Source organism: Aspergillus vadensis, assembly GCF_003184925.1.
Source record: "Aspergillus vadensis CBS 113365 unplaced genomic scaffold BO88scaffold_2, whole genome shotgun sequence".
In the NCBI taxonomy this organism is placed as follows: Eukaryota; Fungi; Ascomycota; class Eurotiomycetes; order Eurotiales; family Aspergillaceae; genus Aspergillus; species Aspergillus vadensis.
The window spans coordinates 1492357-1512134 of NW_020292040.1; the positions used below are offsets into that span (position 1 = coordinate 1492357).

The 19778-nt window shown below is 49.6% G+C and overlaps 7 protein-coding genes across 7 annotated transcripts; 3 read left to right on the top strand and 4 right to left on the bottom strand.

Moving 5' to 3' along the window:
* Positions 1-1404, bottom strand: BO88DRAFT_401277 (putative RING finger protein). The gene is made up of 3 exons (XM_025705801.1): positions 1044-1404; positions 885-983; positions 1-792 (listed from the first exon to the last, which is right to left on the bottom strand). Exons 2-3 carry the CDS (start codon positions 959-961, stop codon positions 132-134), a joined length of 738 nt encoding a protein of 245 aa, XP_025567475.1. The 5' UTR covers positions 962-983; positions 1044-1404; the 3' UTR covers positions 1-131.
* Positions 1405-1720: 316 nt separating this feature from the next.
* BO88DRAFT_484577 (putative telomere length regulator protein (Rif1)) lies at positions 1721-7416 on the bottom strand. Its single transcript, XM_025712290.1, has 3 exons — positions 4376-7416; positions 4060-4326; positions 1721-4011 (listed from the first exon to the last, which is right to left on the bottom strand). Exons 1-3 carry the CDS (start codon positions 7304-7306, stop codon positions 1906-1908), a joined length of 5304 nt encoding a protein of 1767 aa, XP_025567476.1. The 5' UTR covers positions 7307-7416; the 3' UTR covers positions 1721-1905.
* A 786-nt stretch (positions 7417-8202) lies between these two features.
* On the top strand, positions 8203-9876 carry BO88DRAFT_422000 (synembryn; the record flags this gene model as incomplete). The annotated part of the gene is made up of 6 exons (XM_025708554.1): positions 8203-8230; positions 8280-8354; positions 8413-8648; positions 8702-8821; positions 8879-9723; positions 9777-9876. 6 exons carry the CDS (start codon positions 8203-8205, stop codon positions 9874-9876), a joined length of 1404 nt encoding a protein of 467 aa, XP_025567477.1.
* A 671-nt stretch (positions 9877-10547) lies between these two features.
* BO88DRAFT_449552 (polysaccharide biosynthesis domain-containing protein) lies at positions 10548-11236 on the top strand (the record flags this gene model as incomplete). Its single annotated transcript, XM_025710501.1, has 5 exons — positions 10548-10592; positions 10660-10684; positions 10738-11022; positions 11085-11121; positions 11179-11236. The coding sequence occupies 5 exons, from the start codon at positions 10548-10550 to the stop codon at positions 11234-11236; spliced, it is 450 nt and encodes a 149-aa protein (XP_025567478.1).
* A 661-nt stretch (positions 11237-11897) lies between these two features.
* Positions 11898-16112, top strand: BO88DRAFT_468303 (ABC transporter ATP-binding protein; the record flags this gene model as incomplete). Its single annotated transcript, XM_025711556.1, has 5 exons — positions 11898-12334; positions 12384-13053; positions 13111-14998; positions 15047-15169; positions 15223-16112. 5 exons carry the CDS (start codon positions 11898-11900, stop codon positions 16110-16112), a joined length of 4008 nt encoding a protein of 1335 aa, XP_025567479.1.
* On the bottom strand, positions 15997-17337 carry BO88DRAFT_401281 (dienelactone hydrolase family protein). The gene is made up of 3 exons (XM_025705802.1): positions 16923-17337; positions 16762-16843; positions 15997-16700 (listed from the first exon to the last, which is right to left on the bottom strand). Exons 1-3 carry the CDS (start codon positions 17164-17166, stop codon positions 16178-16180), a joined length of 849 nt encoding a protein of 282 aa, XP_025567480.1. The 5' UTR covers positions 17167-17337; the 3' UTR covers positions 15997-16177.
* Positions 17338-18473: 1136 nt separating this feature from the next.
* BO88DRAFT_401283 (uncharacterized protein) lies at positions 18474-19180 on the bottom strand. Its single transcript, XM_025705803.1, has 2 exons — positions 18754-19180; positions 18474-18693 (listed from the first exon to the last, which is right to left on the bottom strand). The coding sequence occupies exons 1-2, from the start codon at positions 18897-18899 to the stop codon at positions 18507-18509; spliced, it is 333 nt and encodes a 110-aa protein (XP_025567481.1). The 5' UTR covers positions 18900-19180; the 3' UTR covers positions 18474-18506.
* Positions 19181-19778: the final 598 nt, after the last annotated feature.

Here is a 19778-nt window from a genome sequence, read left to right on the forward strand (position 1 = left end):
CTAGTATTGTGTATTGCGTACTCCGCGTACGTTTAGTATTGTATGATGTCCTCTCTACCAGGACCTGCCCTTCCCCCATCTTCCCCAAGCAAGGCCACTCACCACCCCAATTGCCCAAAGCAACATACGAACTAAACCGACCCTCTAACAACCGCCGCCTCGGGCACCGAAACCGAAACCACCCTTGCACTCGCCCTCTGCGATTGCCTCCTCCAAGGCCAACTCCTCCTATCCCCTCCACTCCCACTATCCCCCTTCTTCACCCCACACAAAGCCCTCTTACACAACGGACAAAACGCATTCTTCTTCGTGACCCACGGATCCAAACACACCGTATGGAAGATATGTCTGCACGGTAGGGATCGGATGTCGTCATCGTCAGCGAACTGGTCTATGCATATTGCGCATGTGCGGTGGTTGTCTCCGCTTGTATCTGTATCTTCTGTGTCGTTGTCTCTTTCTTGGTTGTTGCTGATGTTGGTGTTGGTGTTGATGTTGACGTTGTCTGGTGATTCACCGGAAGTATTATCCCCAGACGTGGATCTCACTTGCGCTATCGCACCCGATGATTGATCCAGCTGTCTTTGCTGCTGCTGCTGATTCTGCCTCCCAGCCAACCAGTCCTTGTACTTCACCTGCGGATAAAGTACATCGATGAGCTGCTGCGAGATTACAATCCGGGGATTACGTTGTCCCCCCGCCGCCGCCGCCGCCATTTCGGCGTCCGAGTAGGGGTATGTAGGGCCGTAGAGGCGACGGCGGCGACGGCGACGGCGGGTACCGAGGATGAGCCTGTATTTTATCTTAATTAAATAAAATGTCCTTCGTTGTATGGAGGGGGTTTGTGGTATTTTAATCTGGTAGAAATGAAAAGACATACATACCATGTTACAAAGAGCAGAAACGTAACGAGCACTGGAGCTAGATAGCCTACTAATGCTAGAGAGGATACTTGGACCATGGTGTAGTGTTGTTGCGAGAGTCTTCTTTGTTAGTAACCCAGCTTTTTTATGAATAAATAAGGTAGGTAGGTAGGGACATACTCACACAGATTACCTATCTATCTATCTATCCAGATAGGTAGACAGTATGATCCCGATAAAGTAAGAGCCGAGTGAGTACTAGTAAGTACACTATATCGCAGTCATAGACCCCGCGATAAGAAAACAAAAATCAAAGTGTTATGTTGGAAGGTTAGTTAGTTAGTGAATACACCACCACTTGCTATCGGGTCTCTTTTCCTCGTTTCTTCGGGACCATGACGCCAGTCTGACTGACGACTTTTGAGTCTTTGATTCAGGGTTGGGTCATTAGTGTGGTCATGCTGAGGATAGAGACTCAGTTCTGATGGATAGATGAAGTAGGTAAGTTAGTATTTAGCTGACTGATGTGCTCGGGTTTTAGGGGACCCCTGGGAGATTTGGGGCGCAACTGACGCCCCGGAGGATAAGCATGGTTGGTTGGTCGGTTGGTAAAGTAGTAGTAAGCCTCCTGATGGGTGTGGCAGTGAGGATGAGATGACGGACTGACTCCTCCTGTCAGCGGCCAAGGATTCCGCGAATTAATCATCTTGAACCACTACTAACTAGTTGTAGAAACTAGTAGTGGCTAGTGATTGGGATTAGAATGTAGTTTATGGTATGCTGGTATTACAGTCGCATTCTCCAGTCTTAAAAGCGTGATGAGTACATTCAGCTTCCGCATCGTCCATCTTATAATAGAACATAAGACCGAAAGAATAATGGCAAATCAAGCACGGGATCATAAACAAATGAGAACTTCTTTTGATGGCCATGGTCACAAAATAAAACAGTCAGACGGGCAGACAAAAAAAAAGCAAGGAGTATAAGATATTGATACTAGGATATAGACAAAAGTACAACGCCATCGCTATGCAAAATCCATTCAACCGGTGTTTCTCCTCAATGCCTCATGCGTTTCCACCCGGATATCAAATAGTAAATCGTCAATTTCCTTCAGCGAGTTTCGATCCAACTTGGCCAGTTTCACATCGCTCAAGACTTTGCGGAGGGAGTCTGTGATACCCACCTCCGAGATCTCTGGCTCCTGACCTTCGGTCTGAGTCGTGCGGGATACTGCTCGCGTCTTTTCCGTCACCTCCAGATTCTTCTCTTCAGATGGCACCTTCGTCTCAGGGATGGGTTCGGTCACTGTGGGCGCGTCTTCCATTGGCACGTCATCAGGTGCCGTTTGCTGGGTCTCTGGCACCGGCTCATCCATCGGTTCGTCGACCTGAGCTTCTGTTGGAGGCTGCACTGAGCTATCCGGTTCTGGGAGTTGCTCAGCTGGTTTATCTTCAACAGTGATCTTGGACTCCTTTTCATCCTTGACAGGTTGGTCCACCGCATCTTTAGTAGGAGTCTCGTCGTGATGGGTCTCGACATCTTCTCTAAGTTGAGGCTCTTCTGGTATGCTGTCTTTGGCTTTGTCCTTGGTCGCCTTGCGAGAACGACTAGGTCGTGGTGACCTCTTCGGAAGCGGGCTCTCCTCGGGAATGGCTGGCGCCGCCTGTCCGCTGAGACGAGAGGATCTGCGTTTTTGAGAGCTGTCTTGGGTATCCAGGGCCTTGGTCTTCCCGCTATCAGTACTAGCTGCTTGCTCGGCGGGCTTGCTCGTGCTAGTCATATCACTCTTAGACTCGGTCTTCCGTCGCTTCGGCGCCGATTCGGCAGGGGATGATTCGACCTCCTGCGACACGGTCATCGGTCTCTTAGACCGAGTAGCACGACCGCCTTCGATATCTGCGACAGAAGGCGTCTTTGTGAGTCTTGAAGAACGACGTCGCTCTTTGCCTGAAGGTGTAGATTGCTCTGCCTCGCGTTTCCGTTTCTTATTCGCACCCTGCTCCGAAGCTGTTGCAGCATGTTCTATACTCGCCGTGTCGTCCAGATCTACAGCGAGTTCTAGATCCTGCTCCAACTGAGACGCAACCTGGGTCTCCATGTCGTCGCTGCATGAGTCCGCTATGTAGTCGTAGCCGTCTATTTGTTGTTTTTCGTTGTCCTTCGGTTGCTCAGCACTGACCTGGTGCTCTGGCTCGTTGACAGGCTCCGCGGTAGCACCAGAATCCGTAATAGGGTCTTGGGAAAGCCCGGAGTCACGAGAGCCATTCTTCGACGAATCCTTCGATTGCCTGTCTTCAGTGGAGAGACTTTTGTCTTCTGGCAATTTGCCTGTCGATGAACGGAGACGCTTTGTCAGTGGTTCCTCTGAATCAACTGCCATGCTTTCATCAGTCGCTTCCGGTTGACTGGACTGAGCGTTCATTGCCTTCTTCTGCCTTGACGAACGCCGGGCCCTCCTCTTCGATCTTCTGCTCCTGCTCGACGTAGTGTTCCCTGATCCTGGTGTGTTCATGTTTCCTGTGTTACTTCGAGGTTCAGGACTGGTCGATTTCAGCTTTGGAGGGGAGGATTGAAGTTCGTTTTCTAGGACAGACTCTTCTGCTGCTGGAGTCGATAGCGACTGAGGTATTTCGGGTTCGCTCAATTGCGTTCGGCTTCGAGTACCCGGCGTAGGGGAAGAACCGAGAAACCCGTACTCATTGTCAGTGGCGACAGGTGGTAGGGTCGGGGTTTGTGGTGTCCCGGCGTCGGCATCCGCGTTGCGCAGGTCGCGCAAGTGCGGGGGCGTCATGAAACCGAGTTCTCTTGGAGTATTCGTCGGAGGTGAAGACGAACGAAGGCTTTCAATGATCGAAAACAACTCGCTACGCTTCCTAGGATCTCCCGATCCCGTCGGGAGGGGCATCGAATGACCCGTGGCCACATCCGGATCAGAGTCATCATCAGTTTGGGATACTTGGCCCGCTGAATGTCCGGTCTGCTTCTCCGAAGACGTAGGCATGGCTTTACGCTCAGACCCTCCGGTTATAGGCGACGAGTTCAGCCCCAATGTGAATGGATCATCAAGTATGAAAGCAATGCGAGACTTGACCGATGTATCGACTGGAATGGCCTTTGCGTCTTGACGATCGGATTGTGCCTCGGACTAGAATTTCTTAGCAGGGCAGGCTGGAACTTTAATCAGAATACGTACCTGTATATTTTGCCGATGACCATGCGGCTGCTGAAGCTTCATCTGGACTTCAATATCATGTAGCGCGCGAGATATCGTCTCGGGGCAGGGCAAGGACTCTTGTGATCCAAACGAACAACGCCAGAAGTCAAGAAATCGTTTTGTTACAGAGGCATGTGTGGACTCAAGACCCGCACAGATTATAGGCTCGAACTTTTGTACACGGAAGGCGTCGTGAGGTTGTGCTGCTTGCAAGATGTTCAAGACGGCTGACGACAGCGCGCGACACTAATTCTAAGTTAGTACGTAACACAAGCCCCTTGCTTCGTACACTTACAGCAGTAAGGATTCTGCTTTCCACGCCACTCTCAGCGTTTATCTTGCGCTCCCCGTCTTTGAGATATAATGCAAGGGACTGCTGGAGGTGTGTGAGCATTGCTGTACGGAAAGTAGGTACACCCGATCCCAGTAGAGACGTCAGGCACTCGATGAAATCTGCAATGCCGTTTGGTTCGACAGGATCAAAGCTTTCGTACGACTGACGAAGAGTCTTATCCACGAGTTCGATCAGCTTGTAAGGGAAGGCCATTTCATGTGTTCCTTTTGCCGTCTCCGCTTCGTGGCCGTAAGGAATTGAGAGCGAGAGTTTCAAGAGTGATGCGGAGGGCTTGCAGGTATTCCGTGTCCCTTGTTCTATGATAGATGCGGCAAGAGGTTCCATGGCCATGGTGGAAATAGCCCGATCACCCTTTTCGGTTCTTACGACGCGGATAAGAGAATCAACAAGCGGATTCCAGGCTTCGAACACGTCGGAGAACTTCAAGCCGGCAGAAAGGATGTTAACAATGTTCTCATAGTCACGGCAAACTGAGCCGTCACGTTCGCGGGCTGTCTCCATAGGGAAAGAGGATAAAGAGCTTGCAGACAGCTGTGCCACAGACCTCCACACGGTTTCAGCTAGACTATCATCGCCAATATGAGCAGCCGCATCAAACACATGTATATCTGCACATTGGCTAAAGAATTCCAGACGTGAGCTCCTTGATAGCTTGTCACTGCAAGTAGCTTCCAGAACACGGGTAACGAGGCGCGAATATGACGTGGAAGGCCTCGAATGACCAGGTAGTTCACTGATAAATCGAAGAAAATGTAGGATGGGACTGTCTAGACTTGTATTCGCCTTTTGATGACGATGCGTAGGCGTAGTAGCAGCCTGAAAAGTCTCATCGGCTGTCTTGAGGAGTAATTTCTCGGTAAACCGTGCGCTACCAAGACTGTAGATCATAGTGGTGGCAAGAAAGCTGAACCGGTCATAGAAGGCATCCGTTGAGTCTTTCTCGATAGCCGCATTGAGCGATGAGGGCCCGGCGTTCCAGAGGCGCTGAAGAAGGCCAAGCACGTGTGCTACAGCTTGCATCGATTCTGGCGTGGGCGTAATCTCTTTGCTCGACGCATGTGACAAGGCCTTGGACAAGCCGATCCAGGCTGTAGCAATATTCGACCGCTCAATATCGGGATTCCAGACAGAAGACTTGAAGATCTCCTCAAAAACGCTCAAAACCGATGTTATCCTCGACCGAATCCACCTACTGTCAATGGATGGCAACTCTTCAGGGTCCAGCTTGTTGCTCTCGTTGACCTTGTTCTCCAACCAAACCTTCGCTTGGGGGCTCCAGAGCATATTGGATAGCACGTGGGCTACCCTGTCGCTGAGACTGGGTACAGACGAAAAAATGCTCGAAGCCGGTGAAGCGACATATTCTTCCCAGACGACATCAAGATGCTGAAAAGATGCCGAGGGACGGAAGGCGTAATAAAGAAGATTATAGTAGCTGCACAAGGCTAGCTGACTGGGTTGTTTGTCTTGCTTCTTCCGATCGAACTGAGAGACGATGGGCTTGCTCAGCATCCGCAATAAGGAAGGGCTCGTTGTGTCGCTGGGACTGACGACATAAACAAACCGATTCCAGCCAACGATGGCCTGCGCTTTGATTGCAGAATCACTGCAATTGAAGCATCTCTGCAGCACAAGGACCCATTCTTTGAAATGCTCCCACTGATCCACGTTGAACTTTTTGCTGCGCAGGAGTAGAATAATCACGCTCCATATTTGAGGTATGTGGACTCCGCAATCAGAAAGTGCCATCATGCGCGTCATTCGCTCACAAACTTCCGTCACAAGCTTCCTCCGCTCATCGAGAGGTCTGCTGAAGACCTCACGGACGCATTTCGACAAGGTTGGGTTTGGTCCGCACGCTATAGCGGTCTGAAAGCCCACCGAGATAGCCTTTATCCTGATATCTTTGACATGGTGTAGCAAGCCGGATATGAGATGATCCATCCACAGGGATGCATTTGAGACGAAGATCATCTTGGATTGATTGAGGACACGAAGATAGATGCTTAGACGCTGGGACACAATTGCGCTTCCAGTGACGCGATTAGTTAATTCATGGAGAACCGTCAAAATGCGTATTATTCGCGTGTTCGTCATGACCTTGGCGTTAAAGTTCTGGGTTGACAATACGGACAAGTAGTGAGTAACCACGGACTTTGGCATCTTCACATCTTGAAGACAGTTGACGGAATGATCGACAAGAAAGGTCTTGAAGTCATCTGACAGACGCGCAGAGATCTCACTATGCCAAACCAGTGCAACAGCCAACTTAAGGGCCTGTATTACAAGGTTGGTATGTAGCGGTCCGCCGGTTGTCAAGTCCCGGCTAACGTCCCGATGTATGAACTGAGTGATCAAGCCCAACCTCGCTATGATTTCTTGATCACCAGGCAGATTGTCATATGCTCTCAGGGCCCCGAAGAACTGCATGTAGGCGTCGAGCCTTGAACTGACAGCCTCTCCAGCGAGCTGTTGTAAGATCGACTCTAGAAGCATGGCGAAGGAAACGGGAGCTTGAGGTTCAGCAGACGGCGAATTGGTAGCAGAGTGAGATGTGGTCGGTTTGAGGATAGATTTTGTAGGTTTGCATTCGTTCGAGGGAGGCAGGGACTTGAGGTCAGATTTGGATTTTGCGGCGGAATTGGTAAACGAGGGAGGTTTGATGTATCTTGTCCATGGTGAGAAGTTCACGCGCTTTGATTGTCGACTTGACGGCGCACCGGTTGAGCCATTGACGGAAAAGGGAGAGTCGCGAGGCGTGTGTACAACAACCGGAGAATCTTCAGTTCGATCATTTTCAGACAGCATACGAGATGATGTCCTAGGTGGAGTTGGCGGACGAGCAGACAGAGGACCGAGAACCTCCACCATATTTCACAGAATCGGACGACGAAAAGAACGGGGACAGGAATGAAAGAAGGAGAAGGAACATCGCGATACAGCCTAGCTAGAAACCACGCTGTCCATGACCCAGACCGAAGCTGTCGACAAGCATGAGCAAGGATCAAAGCCCTGGTGAAAGTAGGATAGCCGTGCCAGTTTGATCCTACCGGGGCCGCGCCAAGCCACGCAACTCAAAAAGACGCGCCTGTGGCTGAGCCACGCGTAAAGTGGCAGCGCCGCGTTTCATGCCCAAGGCAGTAAGGCACTCAGGCACCACGGAGAAGGCTTCGGAGATGAACCGGAGTTGCCCTCCCCCCAATTCTTTAGTTATTATCTTCAATTTTCTCGTTTCCCCCATTCACGTTGGTTGTTTTCGAACCCAGAACGAGTTGTCAATGTAAGTTTCGTCTACTTAACTACTAACCACAGACTGCATGCATTGATTTATGTCCGTCTCGTCAACCTTATGTCTAATACCATTGCTGCATGTACAGACTGCGGAGATACTGTGCAGCCGCTTAGTGCTATCCGGTGGGGTTCTGCTTTATTGCGCTGCGGATCTCTATTCATCAGCGCAACATTAGCTCCTATCCTTATCCGTTGCGCTGCTTCCAGCACCGGAATTCACTACAGCCCATCGGCGAAGAAAGATACTCCAGATCATCCCATAACCTCTGGACCGGGTTTCGCCTCTCCAACGACTCTGTCTTTAATCGCGGAGACCCGCTTTCGCTGCAACTTGATCAAGCCCAAGCTAAGTGGGACTTACTGGACAGACTAGTAGGGGTTCACCGCGCCCCGTAAGACGGCTATTGCAAGCCAGCAGTTACCCCTTGACACACTTCACTTCCGGCGCATAGAATTGCGCTAAGCAAAAGTTGACCATGGATTTCAGGCCGCTCCAAGGCCCAGGTATGTACAAGCCACTTCATTGTATAGACCTCAATTAACAAGCGACTAGAGAAGCTGCAGCGAGTCACTAAACTACTGGGCTCTCTCAAAACGGACCTCGAGGCGAAGTCTCTCACTTCGAAGGGTAAGTACACAGGGAATGTAAAATGTACCGGTCTGACCTCGTCACCTGCGTGCCTTAGAACGCGTGCAGACACTCCTGGAGTTGAGGCAGCACGGGACCAACCCCAGCCATGCTCATCCTATCTACTCTAAAGAGGGGATAGAATTATTAGCCAGATATGGTGTTGATGGGGATACCCCGGATGTGCGTCGTGCCGCTCTACGCTGCGTCGCAAACGCTCTCCTCTTAGATGGATCGATGCGCCAGCTGTTCGTAGACACAGGCTACGGAGGTAAATTGGCTGAGAGGCTCAAGGTATGCCCATTCACTATGTCAACCAGCTCTTGCAGAAGTTGACCTTCATTCAGTGTGATTCCTCGGAGGATGAGATGGTGATCAGTCGGATCTTGTTCCTATCTACCTATGACACCACAATGGACTTTGAAAACCTCATCAGACATCACTCTCTGGGTGAAAATGTCAACTACGTAAGCTAATGCGTGTCTTGCCAAAACCGGAATATGATGGAAGCTGACTGATTTCAGCAAATCGTCCGACACGCCAAACAATTCCCCAAATCTGGCAAAAAGTCTCTGTCTCAGATGGACGAGTTGGCCCTTACTGATACCTTGAAGCTCATTTTCAATGTTTCAAAGATATATTCTGATTTGGCTGCGACATTCTCGGCTTCGATCCCTCACATCTTTAAGATGATCAACCGCATCGATATCCCCCCAAAGCCTCTGGAAGGCCTCCTCAGCTATCTTCTTAACTGCTTGTCCACGCTTGATCTGGAAAATAAGAAGGGCAAAGTCTTCGAGAGTAGCCCCCTTTTCCCGACCTTCAATCAGAACTGCAATGTCGACAAGCTGATCAACATACTGGATCAAGCTGTGTCCGCATATGGCCCTGACGAGCTGGAGACCAAGGCTATACCCCTGTTCCATACGCTCGTGGTCGTTCATGAAATGGCTCCAGACGGCCCTCGCAAATATATGCAATGGCTTCTTCTGCCCGAGGACAACGATAGAAGCCGCCCGATTGGACAATCAGACACCCTCTCATCGAAGTTGCTCAATCTGTCGACCACGCCCTATCCTAATCTGAAGACTGCTATTTCTGAGCTTATGTTTGTGCTCTCCGGAAAAGACGCTGAAAATCTGACAAAGAACATCGGATATGGGTTCGCCGCAGGACTACTAGCTTCTCGCGGCATGGAAATCCCTAAGACGGCAGGCGAAGCATTCGCAACCAACCCGAACGGGTTTGATCCAGAGGTCAATCCCATTACCGGCCAGAAGTGGGCTGCAGAGAAGAAGGACGATGGTCCTCCTATGACCAAAGAGGAGAAAGAAAGAGAGGCGGAGAGGTTATTTGTGCTTTTTGAGCGGTAAGCCTCACCCTTTGTCTACCTGCACTAATAAATGCTGAGTATCGCAACAGAGCCAGAGCGAACGGCATTCTTCAGGTGGAGAATCCTGTCACGCGCGCCCTCCATGAAGGACGTTTCGAAGAGTTGCCTGACTCCGACGACAGTGATTAGGCATAATGCTCTTCTTCATTTCCTTACATTGCTTCCCTGTACCATAGTTTAATCTCTGTCCGCCATCGATGAGAGATTCTCTTTTCCTTGTTCGATCCCGATGAATCCTAACGCTCTGAAATCAATACGTCAACCTTACTTGGATTGAAGACTGTTCGTCAGAGAGCATTAAGTGGCGTTCGCGTTTGTCCGCCATTTCTGGATCTTTCCAGTATGATCTAGCATCGCTGTGGATTGCTATGCAATTAATAAGCGGCAGAGGCAGATTAGTTAGTTAGCCGGACATGGCATTTCTCAGACAGCGAGCAATCTAGATAGCAAACTGAATAGATTCGCAGGCCGAAATATAGAATCTAAATTGTAATTATTCATGCCAGTAACGTAGATGAACTAGAGCGTACATCGTCCGGACTCTTAAATTCCTGGTGGTGTTTTTAAGATCTGTAAATGACGTACGGCCCAATCGCGAGCGGCGGGGTTGAAGGGCGGCGGCGCAAAAATCTCTCCGCCTGCGGGAAAAAGAAGTCGGGCGCGGGGCAACTCACTTTTCGATTTCTTTTCGACTACCCTGACTGTTAGCCAGCGAATAGAACATATTTCCTACCTTTACACTCTTCTTTTGATATTGTCTGCTTCTTGTGTAATTAATTATCGCCCACACAACCGCCAAGATGTCGAAGCCTTTTGATCCAGAGACGGCGGAGAACTTTGAGGATGTATGTCACTTTTGCGCCTAGACTGCCTATTCAGATTTCCGACCGAGAATGCTGACATTTGGTGCAGATGGAGAAGCAGTTTGCCGTTAAGGGTTGGTCCGGACATCCCTTATTCGAACTCGTCCCCTGACTCACGATTATGCAGCCGTGGAACATCTGATGACATATTGGTCGATTCTGGAGAAGGTCCCCGGCTCGAAACTCCGCCTGACCAAGATGGACGATGAGATCCTCGAGTCTTTCCAGAAGGAATTCCCCGACTTCGACCCTGCCGAGACGCTCGATGAGGACAAGATGAAGAGCAAGGAGGGCAAGGAGAAGTGGCGTAACTGGATCAACCAGTACGAGAAGATTATCGAGGACTTCAACTTCGGTACCATGCTGCGTGCTAGCCCCAAGGTGGAATATGACAGAGATACCACGATCTTCGGTAAGTGATACATGGCTGTGTGGCTTGTCTGGGGGGTGGAACGCTAGCTAACAGAAGGACAGCCATGCGTATGCAGTTTTACGCCGTCGAGATCGCTAGGTGAGTTCTTCCGCTTCAATAACCCTGGAAACAATTGGATACTCATACATGGATCAGAAACCGTGCTGGCCTCAACGACTGGATCTACGAGCGCGCGCAGAAGGCCAACAAATAAATGTGAAGCTGCGCTTCTTATCTGGGCCGTGCAGGAACGGCGGCTAGACGGAATGGTTCATCCGGGCCTTTACCGTCCTTGCTTTGCTAGCGTCAAGAGACTATGCAGTGACTCAAGTCCTTGAGTTCGACAGCCATCATTTATTACCATGGCCCATAGGTCTCATCCGGGTGGTCCAGCATAGCGTATATGACCCTATAAAAGAGTGGGGATAGCCCCTCGACAGGGCGCCCTAGGGTGGTACTACCGGAGTGGATACCTGTACATATAACGAGCTGAATTGATGCTTTGGAATGCAGTGATGGATAGAAAGACGTGTGGTTGACCCACTAAATATTTCCGCTGTACCCGAGAACAATGGCAACGCAACCCATTGTTCTTATCATCTACAATATGCCCGCATATGGAAAGTGCTTGATATCCGGCCAGACGGGCTAATATGAAAACGAACGTAGCTCTTTGTTCTGATGAATATGCTAAGAGTGCTTACACGCCTGTTTGTTGGGTGTTCATCATTCGCTTATGTTTTACTATATGACGCCCTAGCACCTGATACTTACCTACCATCATTATGTCTTCTTACATGACACCTAAATACTGGAGTCGAAGGCCAAATGCTCAGTTGAAGATCTTTCGCCCTGATCAGCGGGTATAGTTCATCATGGCAGCCTTCCTTGCTGGCGCCAGGCGCTTCATACATCGAAAACCAAGGTGGATGTCGCTGTTCAGCTTCACGACGACGAAACATCTTCCCGTGCTCATAGGAGGATTTACATTTACGGCCATCTCTAGTCTTTCGGTTCCCATATTCTCCGTAGTCTTGGGCGAAATCTTCAATACGTTCACTCTCTTCGGGGGAGGAAAGGTTGCAAAACAGGACCTGACTCCACAGATCAGCAAGTATGCCGTCCAGCTGGTTGGACTTGGAGCAATCAATTGGGTTTGCAATAGTATCTATTTCATTCTATTTGTGTTATTCGGAGAATTTCAGGTTGCGAATGCTCGCACCAAGCTCTTCGAAAGGCTTTTACAGAAGAGCCAGGAATGGTTCGAAACGCAGCCGGATGGCACGAGGGTCTTTCTATCTTCTCTCCAGGGGTATGTCGCACTTTTGTGTGCCACTATCCTAGCTGACACGATCTTTCAGGCAAATCGAAGACCTACAGAAAGCAACATCGCAGCCTCTCGGCCTCGCTTTGCAGTACAGTTTTCGAGCCATTTTCTCTCTAGCCCTAGCATTCTTCACCTCCTGGAACCTTACTCTGGTCACTTTGGCGGGAATCCCCTTCCTCTCAGCCGCTCTCTCCTTCCTATCCACCAAGACGAACTCGTGTATGGAGGCACAGAAGACAGAGCTGGGTCATCTATCACTGATAGTCGACAATGCTACTTCATCAATCGACAGCGTCAAGTCATTTAACGGGCAAGATACCGAGATCCGAAACTTCGTGAGCAGCGTTGACAATGCCGCTATACATTATCTCAAACGCGCGCGATTAACCTCTCTACAAATATCGATATTGCGACTGATGACTTTCGGAATGTTCGTGCAGGGCTTTTGGTATGGGAGTTCTTTGGCTACGTCCGGTGAGATTTCAGCAGGAGAAGTGCTCAGGACATTCTGGGCTTGCTTAGCAGCTGCCCAGTCAATGGAATTCCTCATGCCACAAATTGTCGTCCTAGCAAAAGGAAAGGATGCAGCCATTTCTCTGATCCACACTTTGAGCTCAGAGTCAGAGGATACTGTTCGAGGGGAGGGGAGGAGTTCCGTTTATCCGAAGTTTTGCGAAGGCGATATCGAGGTCAGCAATGTAAGTGTGATGATACCTGTGGAATAGCTGCGTGGTACATTGAACTCATAATGTGTCTATCAGGTCTCCTTTGCTTACCCAGCTCAACCGGACAGACCGGTTTTGAAGTCGACAAGCTTCTTCTTTCCCGCCGGAGAGACGACCTTCGTTATTGGCAGAAGTGGATCTGGAAAGAGTACGCTTGGACAACTGCTCACACGCTTCTATCTACCAGTGTCCGGAGAGATTCTGATAGACGGGGCCCCCATCCAATCTTTGAGCATCGACTGGATAAGGAACAATATTACTCTGCTGGAGCAGCGAAGCGTTTTGTTCAACGAATCTATCTTCATGAATATTGCCTTTGGTAGTCGCAACTACGAAGGACTCAGCAAGGTTGATGTACGTGAATGTATTGATCTTGCAAGGTTACAAAGCACAATAGACGATCTACCTAAGGGAATCGACACATGTGTCGGTCATGGTGGTGATTTTCTCAGTGGTGGTCAAAAGCAAAGGGTGGCGATTGCGAGGGCACGGTTAAGGGATACGCCTATATTGATAATGGATGAGCCCACAAGTGCCCTTGATGCCACAAATCGCGTGGAAATAACGAAAGCTATCAGGGAATGGCGTCGAGGGAAAACAACTATCATCATCACGCATGATATGTCGCAGATCATGGATCATGACTTCGCCTACGTTATGGACCAAGGCTCTGTTATTCAAGCTGGCTACAGACATGAACTGGAGGAGAGCAATACGTGTTTTGCTACTTCCGACAAACTCCATCATGAGGAAAGTGAGCATGGTGTTGTCCACAGTTCTTCTGGTCGATGCTCCAGTGTTTCTTCAAGATCCTCAATTGAAAGTACACGCGGCCCAAGCCCTGATTCGTTTTCTCGACACAGCGAGCTTGCACAGCATTCTTATGCTATTCACGGCTACAAAAGAAGCATACAGAGTATTCGCCAATCTGCAGACTCTCGAGGGTTCAGTTCACGCCGTGAGTCGATTGGGATGCAGATGTACGAGCTCAATACCGTCCACGTCGATGATACGAACTTCCAGTCCAACCGGTTTAGACAGAGTATACTTCCTGTGAATGATGTTGTCAATGAGATCAACAGGGCCAGATCGAAGCACCGAAGCAAGCGGCCATACAAGAATGCAGCACGCCTCGCGCCGCAAAAAAGCATGCCATTGGGGCGGATCATGCTGACCATACTCCCTAACCTGACTCGAGGCCAAAAACTGCTTCTTTTGCTTGGATGTTTCAGCACCTTGGGCCATGCGATGGCTACTCCGCTATTTTCTTATTGCCTGTCGAAGCTCCTTGAGACGTTTTACAACAAGCAAGCCAAGGCCTCGACATGGTCACTGATAGTTCTAGGGATAGCCGTAGGTGACGGCGTTATATCATTTCTGATGCATTATCTTCTGGAGCTATGTGGCCAGGCGTGGGTCGATCGTCTCCGCAAAAAAGGTTTCCATCATATACTTGACCAGCCGCGAAAGTGGTTTGAAGAAGAAGGAAATGAACCTTCCCAACTCACCTCGTCCCTCAACCACAGTGCCGAGGAGATGCGAAACTTGGTCGGTCATTTTGGCGGTTATGTCCTAGTGGCTACTTCAGTCACCGTGGTCGCTATTATATGGTGTATGGCTGTTTGTTGGAAACTGACCCTTGTGGCAGTGGCTTGCGGACCAGTCATCTATGCCATCACCAGAGGGCTCGAGAAAACCACTGGAATATGGGAACGACGTTGTACCGGGGTCAAAACGACAGCGTCGGAGATATTCATCGAGACGTTCTCGCAGATCCGCACCGTCCGCACATTGACACTTGAGCCTTACTTCCACAAGAAGCATATGAAGGCCGCGGCACTGTGTATGGTCCTTGGAGTGAAGAAGGCTGTTTATACCGGCTTTCTCTTTGGATTGGTAGAGTCCATGATCATATTCGTCAGCAGTAAGCAACCTATTTACAATCTTGATTTCACAGAGCTAACCTGCGCAGGCCTAATCTTCTACTACGGAGCCGTTCTCGTATCATCGCTCGAGTTCACGGTCACCAGCCTCATGACTGTCTTCTCTGTCCTTCTCTTCAGCATCGGATACGCAAGCACAGTACTATCATGGAGTGAGCCACCTACCCGACAACGACTGTCCCCAGCCCTTGCTAACACCCCCCAGTCCCCCAGATCAGCGTTTCCCACATAATGGCCAACCAAGTCCTACGCCTCGCACACCTCCCATGCGGCGCATCCCACGAACACCAGGGCACTCTCAAAGTCACCACAATCGCTCCAGTGAAGATCACCAACCTAAACTTCCGCTATCCATCCCGCCCAGACGCACACGTCCTACGCGACGTATGCATCACCATCCCTCGAAACCAAAGCACAGCAATCGTAGGCCGATCAGGCTCAGGCAAATCCACAATAGCATCGTTGCTCCTGAACCTCTACGAAGCCCCCACCACCACCTCCAGAATATCCCTAAACGGAATCGACCTCCAACGCATCCACACCCCAACCCTCCGCTCCCTCATTACCATCGTCTCCCAACGACCCACCATCTTCCCCGGCACAGTAGCAGACAACATCAGCTACGGACTCGAAGACGACTCCCCACTCCGCACAATATTCCACATCCGCGCCGCAGCAGAAGCAGCCGGGATCGACGACTTCATCACATCCCTGCCCAAGGGCTACTTCACCATGATAGGCGACGGCGGGGCCGGTATGTCGGGGGGACAGGCGCAACGGCTGGTGATTGCTCGGGCGCTGGTGCGACAGCCACAGCTTCTTATCCTGGATGAAGCCACGTCCAGCCTTGATCCTAATAACGCTAAAATCATTCGACGGACCGTGCAGAGGTTGGTCGCGACGCGGCTGGGCCTTACTGTCCTGATCATTACGCATGCAAGGGATATGATTAAGATTGCGGATAATGTTATTGTGATTGACAAGGGTCGTGTGGTGGAAGCGGGGAAGTATAAGGTGCTTGCTCGGCAGCAGGGTGGGAAATTAAGGGCTTTGATTGAGGAGGGGGATTCTGAGGGGGATGAAACGGGGGTATGAAAGGGAAAAGGAAGAGAATATGAATAAACAAACACCCATCCACACAATAGCTGATGCAGAACAAATCAATAAGACACCTTCGCAAACTGCTTCTGAAACCACGCAATCGCCTGATCCTCCGCCTCCTCAGCCTGCGCCCTCACATCCTTAACCATCACATCCGCACGCACACAAAACCCATGTCCAGCCCCGTAGTAGACCTTCACCTCCCCCACATCCCTCTCTCCGACGGCTTTCTCAATCTGCTTGATCTGCGGCATTTTCACCGCAATATCCAGTTCCGCCATCGCAAAGCTCACAGGGATCTTGATCTTCTCGATATCCGCGGGGATCTTCAGATTGCTGGGATGGCCGGTGAACCCGGCATCGATTAGGGGTTTGCCATCTACTTTGTCTTCTTCTTTGTCGTGCGCGAGGTACACGGTGTGTTGCCCGCCCCAGCAGAACCCTGCTGCTGCGATGGGGAGGTTGGCGCCTTCGTTGCGCCGTACGGCGGTGAAGAATGTCTTGACGGTGGGCCAGGAGATGGTGAATTTGGTGTGGTAGACGAAGGGGATCATGGCGTACATGGCGCAGGCGATGTGGTATCTGCATCGCGTGAGATTGCACTATGGTAGTTGTGATAGGTATAGGTGTGTGTGAGACTTACGGTTTCGTAATCCAGTCCATGATGGATGAGGTCTTCATTATTGCGGATAGGGTGTTTAGAGTCCAGACTGGGGCGGCGTGTCCTGGTTAATTGATATGTATAGATTAGTCTCATAGTTTCGTTATCTCCACATGAGCCTCGATGATCAGGAGTAAACATACCATTCATGAATTCAGGCAAATACACCTTATACCCTCCCTTATCGGCATAATGATCGGCCAGAATACGATTATTGACAAACTCCCACCCAAACGCATCCGGAATAATGATGATGATCCCCTTGATGGGGGATTCTGTGGACGTCGGCTCCGTCACATATGCATTCAGGCCATGCAAGGTGGTGACTGTTCCTCTGGGCGTAGCGTCCTCGTGCACGTGGCCGCTGAAGCAGTCGGGACAGGACATGATGATGATATATATATCTATATGACGTAGCGGTAGTTGAGGTATGTGTTAAGTTCTGCTATGGTCTTTCTCAATATGAAGCGGATAGTGTTGAGTAGGTTGATAGCTAGGATCGACCTGCCAAAAAGGATAAGCTTTAGGTAGAGCGGTGAACTGGTTGCTTATGTGTTGCTGTCAGTTGATGTGGGAAGGTAGAGTTCGAGGTTCCATGGCATGGCGTAGTGGGTTTAGCCAGGCAGGTTCGGGATTGCCGGAGGTAACATTGGTTAAGTCCGGGATAGTGAGTGGGATGGACAAGTGGATATGGTTGGGTCAGGGTTTTAACTCCGACGTTGAATTACTATGATTGAGCACTGCGTGGAATGGAGGCCTGATTGAAAGAGGGAAGGAGCTTGCGTAATATGGATGAAGGTTTGTCTGTGCATGTTGTCCTTGGGATGATCCTTGACTTGGTGTAGTTTGTACGCTCCGAGACTCAATGGCTGGTGCGGGATGAGATGGGATTGGATGGAAAGCTGGGTAGCTTGGGTATTACTAGTAGTAAGTAGTTGCTAGCTGGACGCCTGAGCGGATATTGTAAGTTTCTAAAAAGGGTTTACGGATCGGTAGGATTTTAAACGGCGCTTTCATAGGCAGGATGATTGATGCGCATGCTGCTTTGTTATTTGTCTACAAATTGTTAAGCAGATGTGCAGGTATACAAGACTAGTTTATAAGAAATGTCTCTAGATGTCATGCTGGAGAATGTCGTTCTCAACTCCTGTCTGAGTCTTCGTCGTACGCCTCCTTGCTAGAAACCCTTGAATTCGCGGTACGGCTCACATTCCTTGGAATTGGCATGATTGAAAGAGATGATTCTGGATCATCAGTGCAAAACAGCGGTTGTGAAAAGACCATATGGGCTGAAGAGAGCCAAATTAAGGTATCAAAAGGCCCTGCCGTCAACATTTTATCCACGATGTCTGATAGTAAGGGGGGGATTTGCTTCAATGTCGTCTTTACTTTCTCTTCGGTCTTTAGGGCATTCATGAATTATCTCCGAACTTGTGGTACTCAGATGGCCCTAGCTGATCGACGCCCAAACTTTTTAGCCGATGAAAGGCTCTAATCATCTTTTTTTTAGCCGATGAAAGGGTCTAATCATCTCAATCTGCGAATAGCCGGCCCACTCTTAAGTCCACCGGACAAGTAATTTTCCAGCCATCAACAATGGACGTGCTATTCGGATATGTGTCAGTTAGGAAGGGAACAAAAGGCCCTCGACCAAGTTCTCGCTTGAAAATAATGGATATTGTTCTCATCGCAAAGAGTGAGTATAGTTGAAACACAGAGTCCCAAGGTTATTCCATTGCATTTGGTTGAAATTGGAAGCCTATACCATGGAATGTGAAAACGTCTGAACCATATGAGCCAACAGTTAAATATCTATAATCACGATGCACGCCACTCGGTATTCGTTCATCCTCAAGCCGGTGAGTTTCAATGGGAAGCGGCCAATTTGCTAGAACTCGATACCCTCTGACCGACCTGTCGAGGAGCCAAGGGTATCAGATATATCCGGAGATGGAACGTCAAGACAGTACTCACGAAGCCAATTTCGGTTCTGCATCGCATCTAGCCTTCTCACCTTCGTTACCCGGCATAATCCTCATCAATTCTGTATGGAAAGTCAAAGATTCAGGGAATTGCACTGAGTGTTGGCAGTGCCGGGATACAAACGTTGGAACTACCATGTAACTAATTTTCAGCGTCTAACATCTGACAGACATCCGAACAACTGAAGTAGAATGGGACAACGTCTTTGATCCAGCTTGGTGAGCATTGAAATAAGCAAAGAAAATATTCTTCTGCTCATAGTAAGACAGTTGAAGAATGTTACGATCCTCCTTAGTGTAAGGATAGGTGGTTTCTCACTGAAGAAGCTGTCGTGTTTTTGGCATGATGGAAGATGGCAGGAAGTCTGTTGCCCTGAAAGCGAGATCGGCTATCTACATGAATATGGTGTAGATGAGGAGTGGGTCAGGATTCAGGAGGAGACTCCATGACTAGAAACTAACAACTAACAAGACCGACTAGTAAACCGGGAGGACTTTATTCCGATGGGGTACTCCGTAGTGACAGCCCCATCCCTGGTGGTGCTCAGTTGACCCTGGCGATGATAAGTGAGCTTAATTTTCCTTGGGCAATAAGCTGACCGAACTTAAAGCTAGATAGAAGAGGCATCTGGAGCAAATCAACTGAGAACCACCCCCAACGCTGATCCGACACCAACCAGAAAACCAGCAGTGAAGGAACGTGTTCTAAAAATGGCACGCGCCGGTGGTTCGGGAAGGAAAAACCGGCAGCTTCCATTTGTATTGCGCCTCTCGTTTCACAATGAGATCGTCTTTAATTAGTCGGGAGGGTGCGATGGAGTCCTTTTTAATTTGTATAGAGACTCTGTTGATGCGTAATTGTGTCGTGTCACGATCAAATTGACCTCCTGAGTCTGGAAGCATCCAAGGGTGGTACTACTACTTCTGATCAGTCACTTCTTTCTGGCTGGGGAAAAATCCATTCGCTATTTTATCTCCGCCAGCGACCCAGCCACTTTCTCGTCGGCATCAGCATCA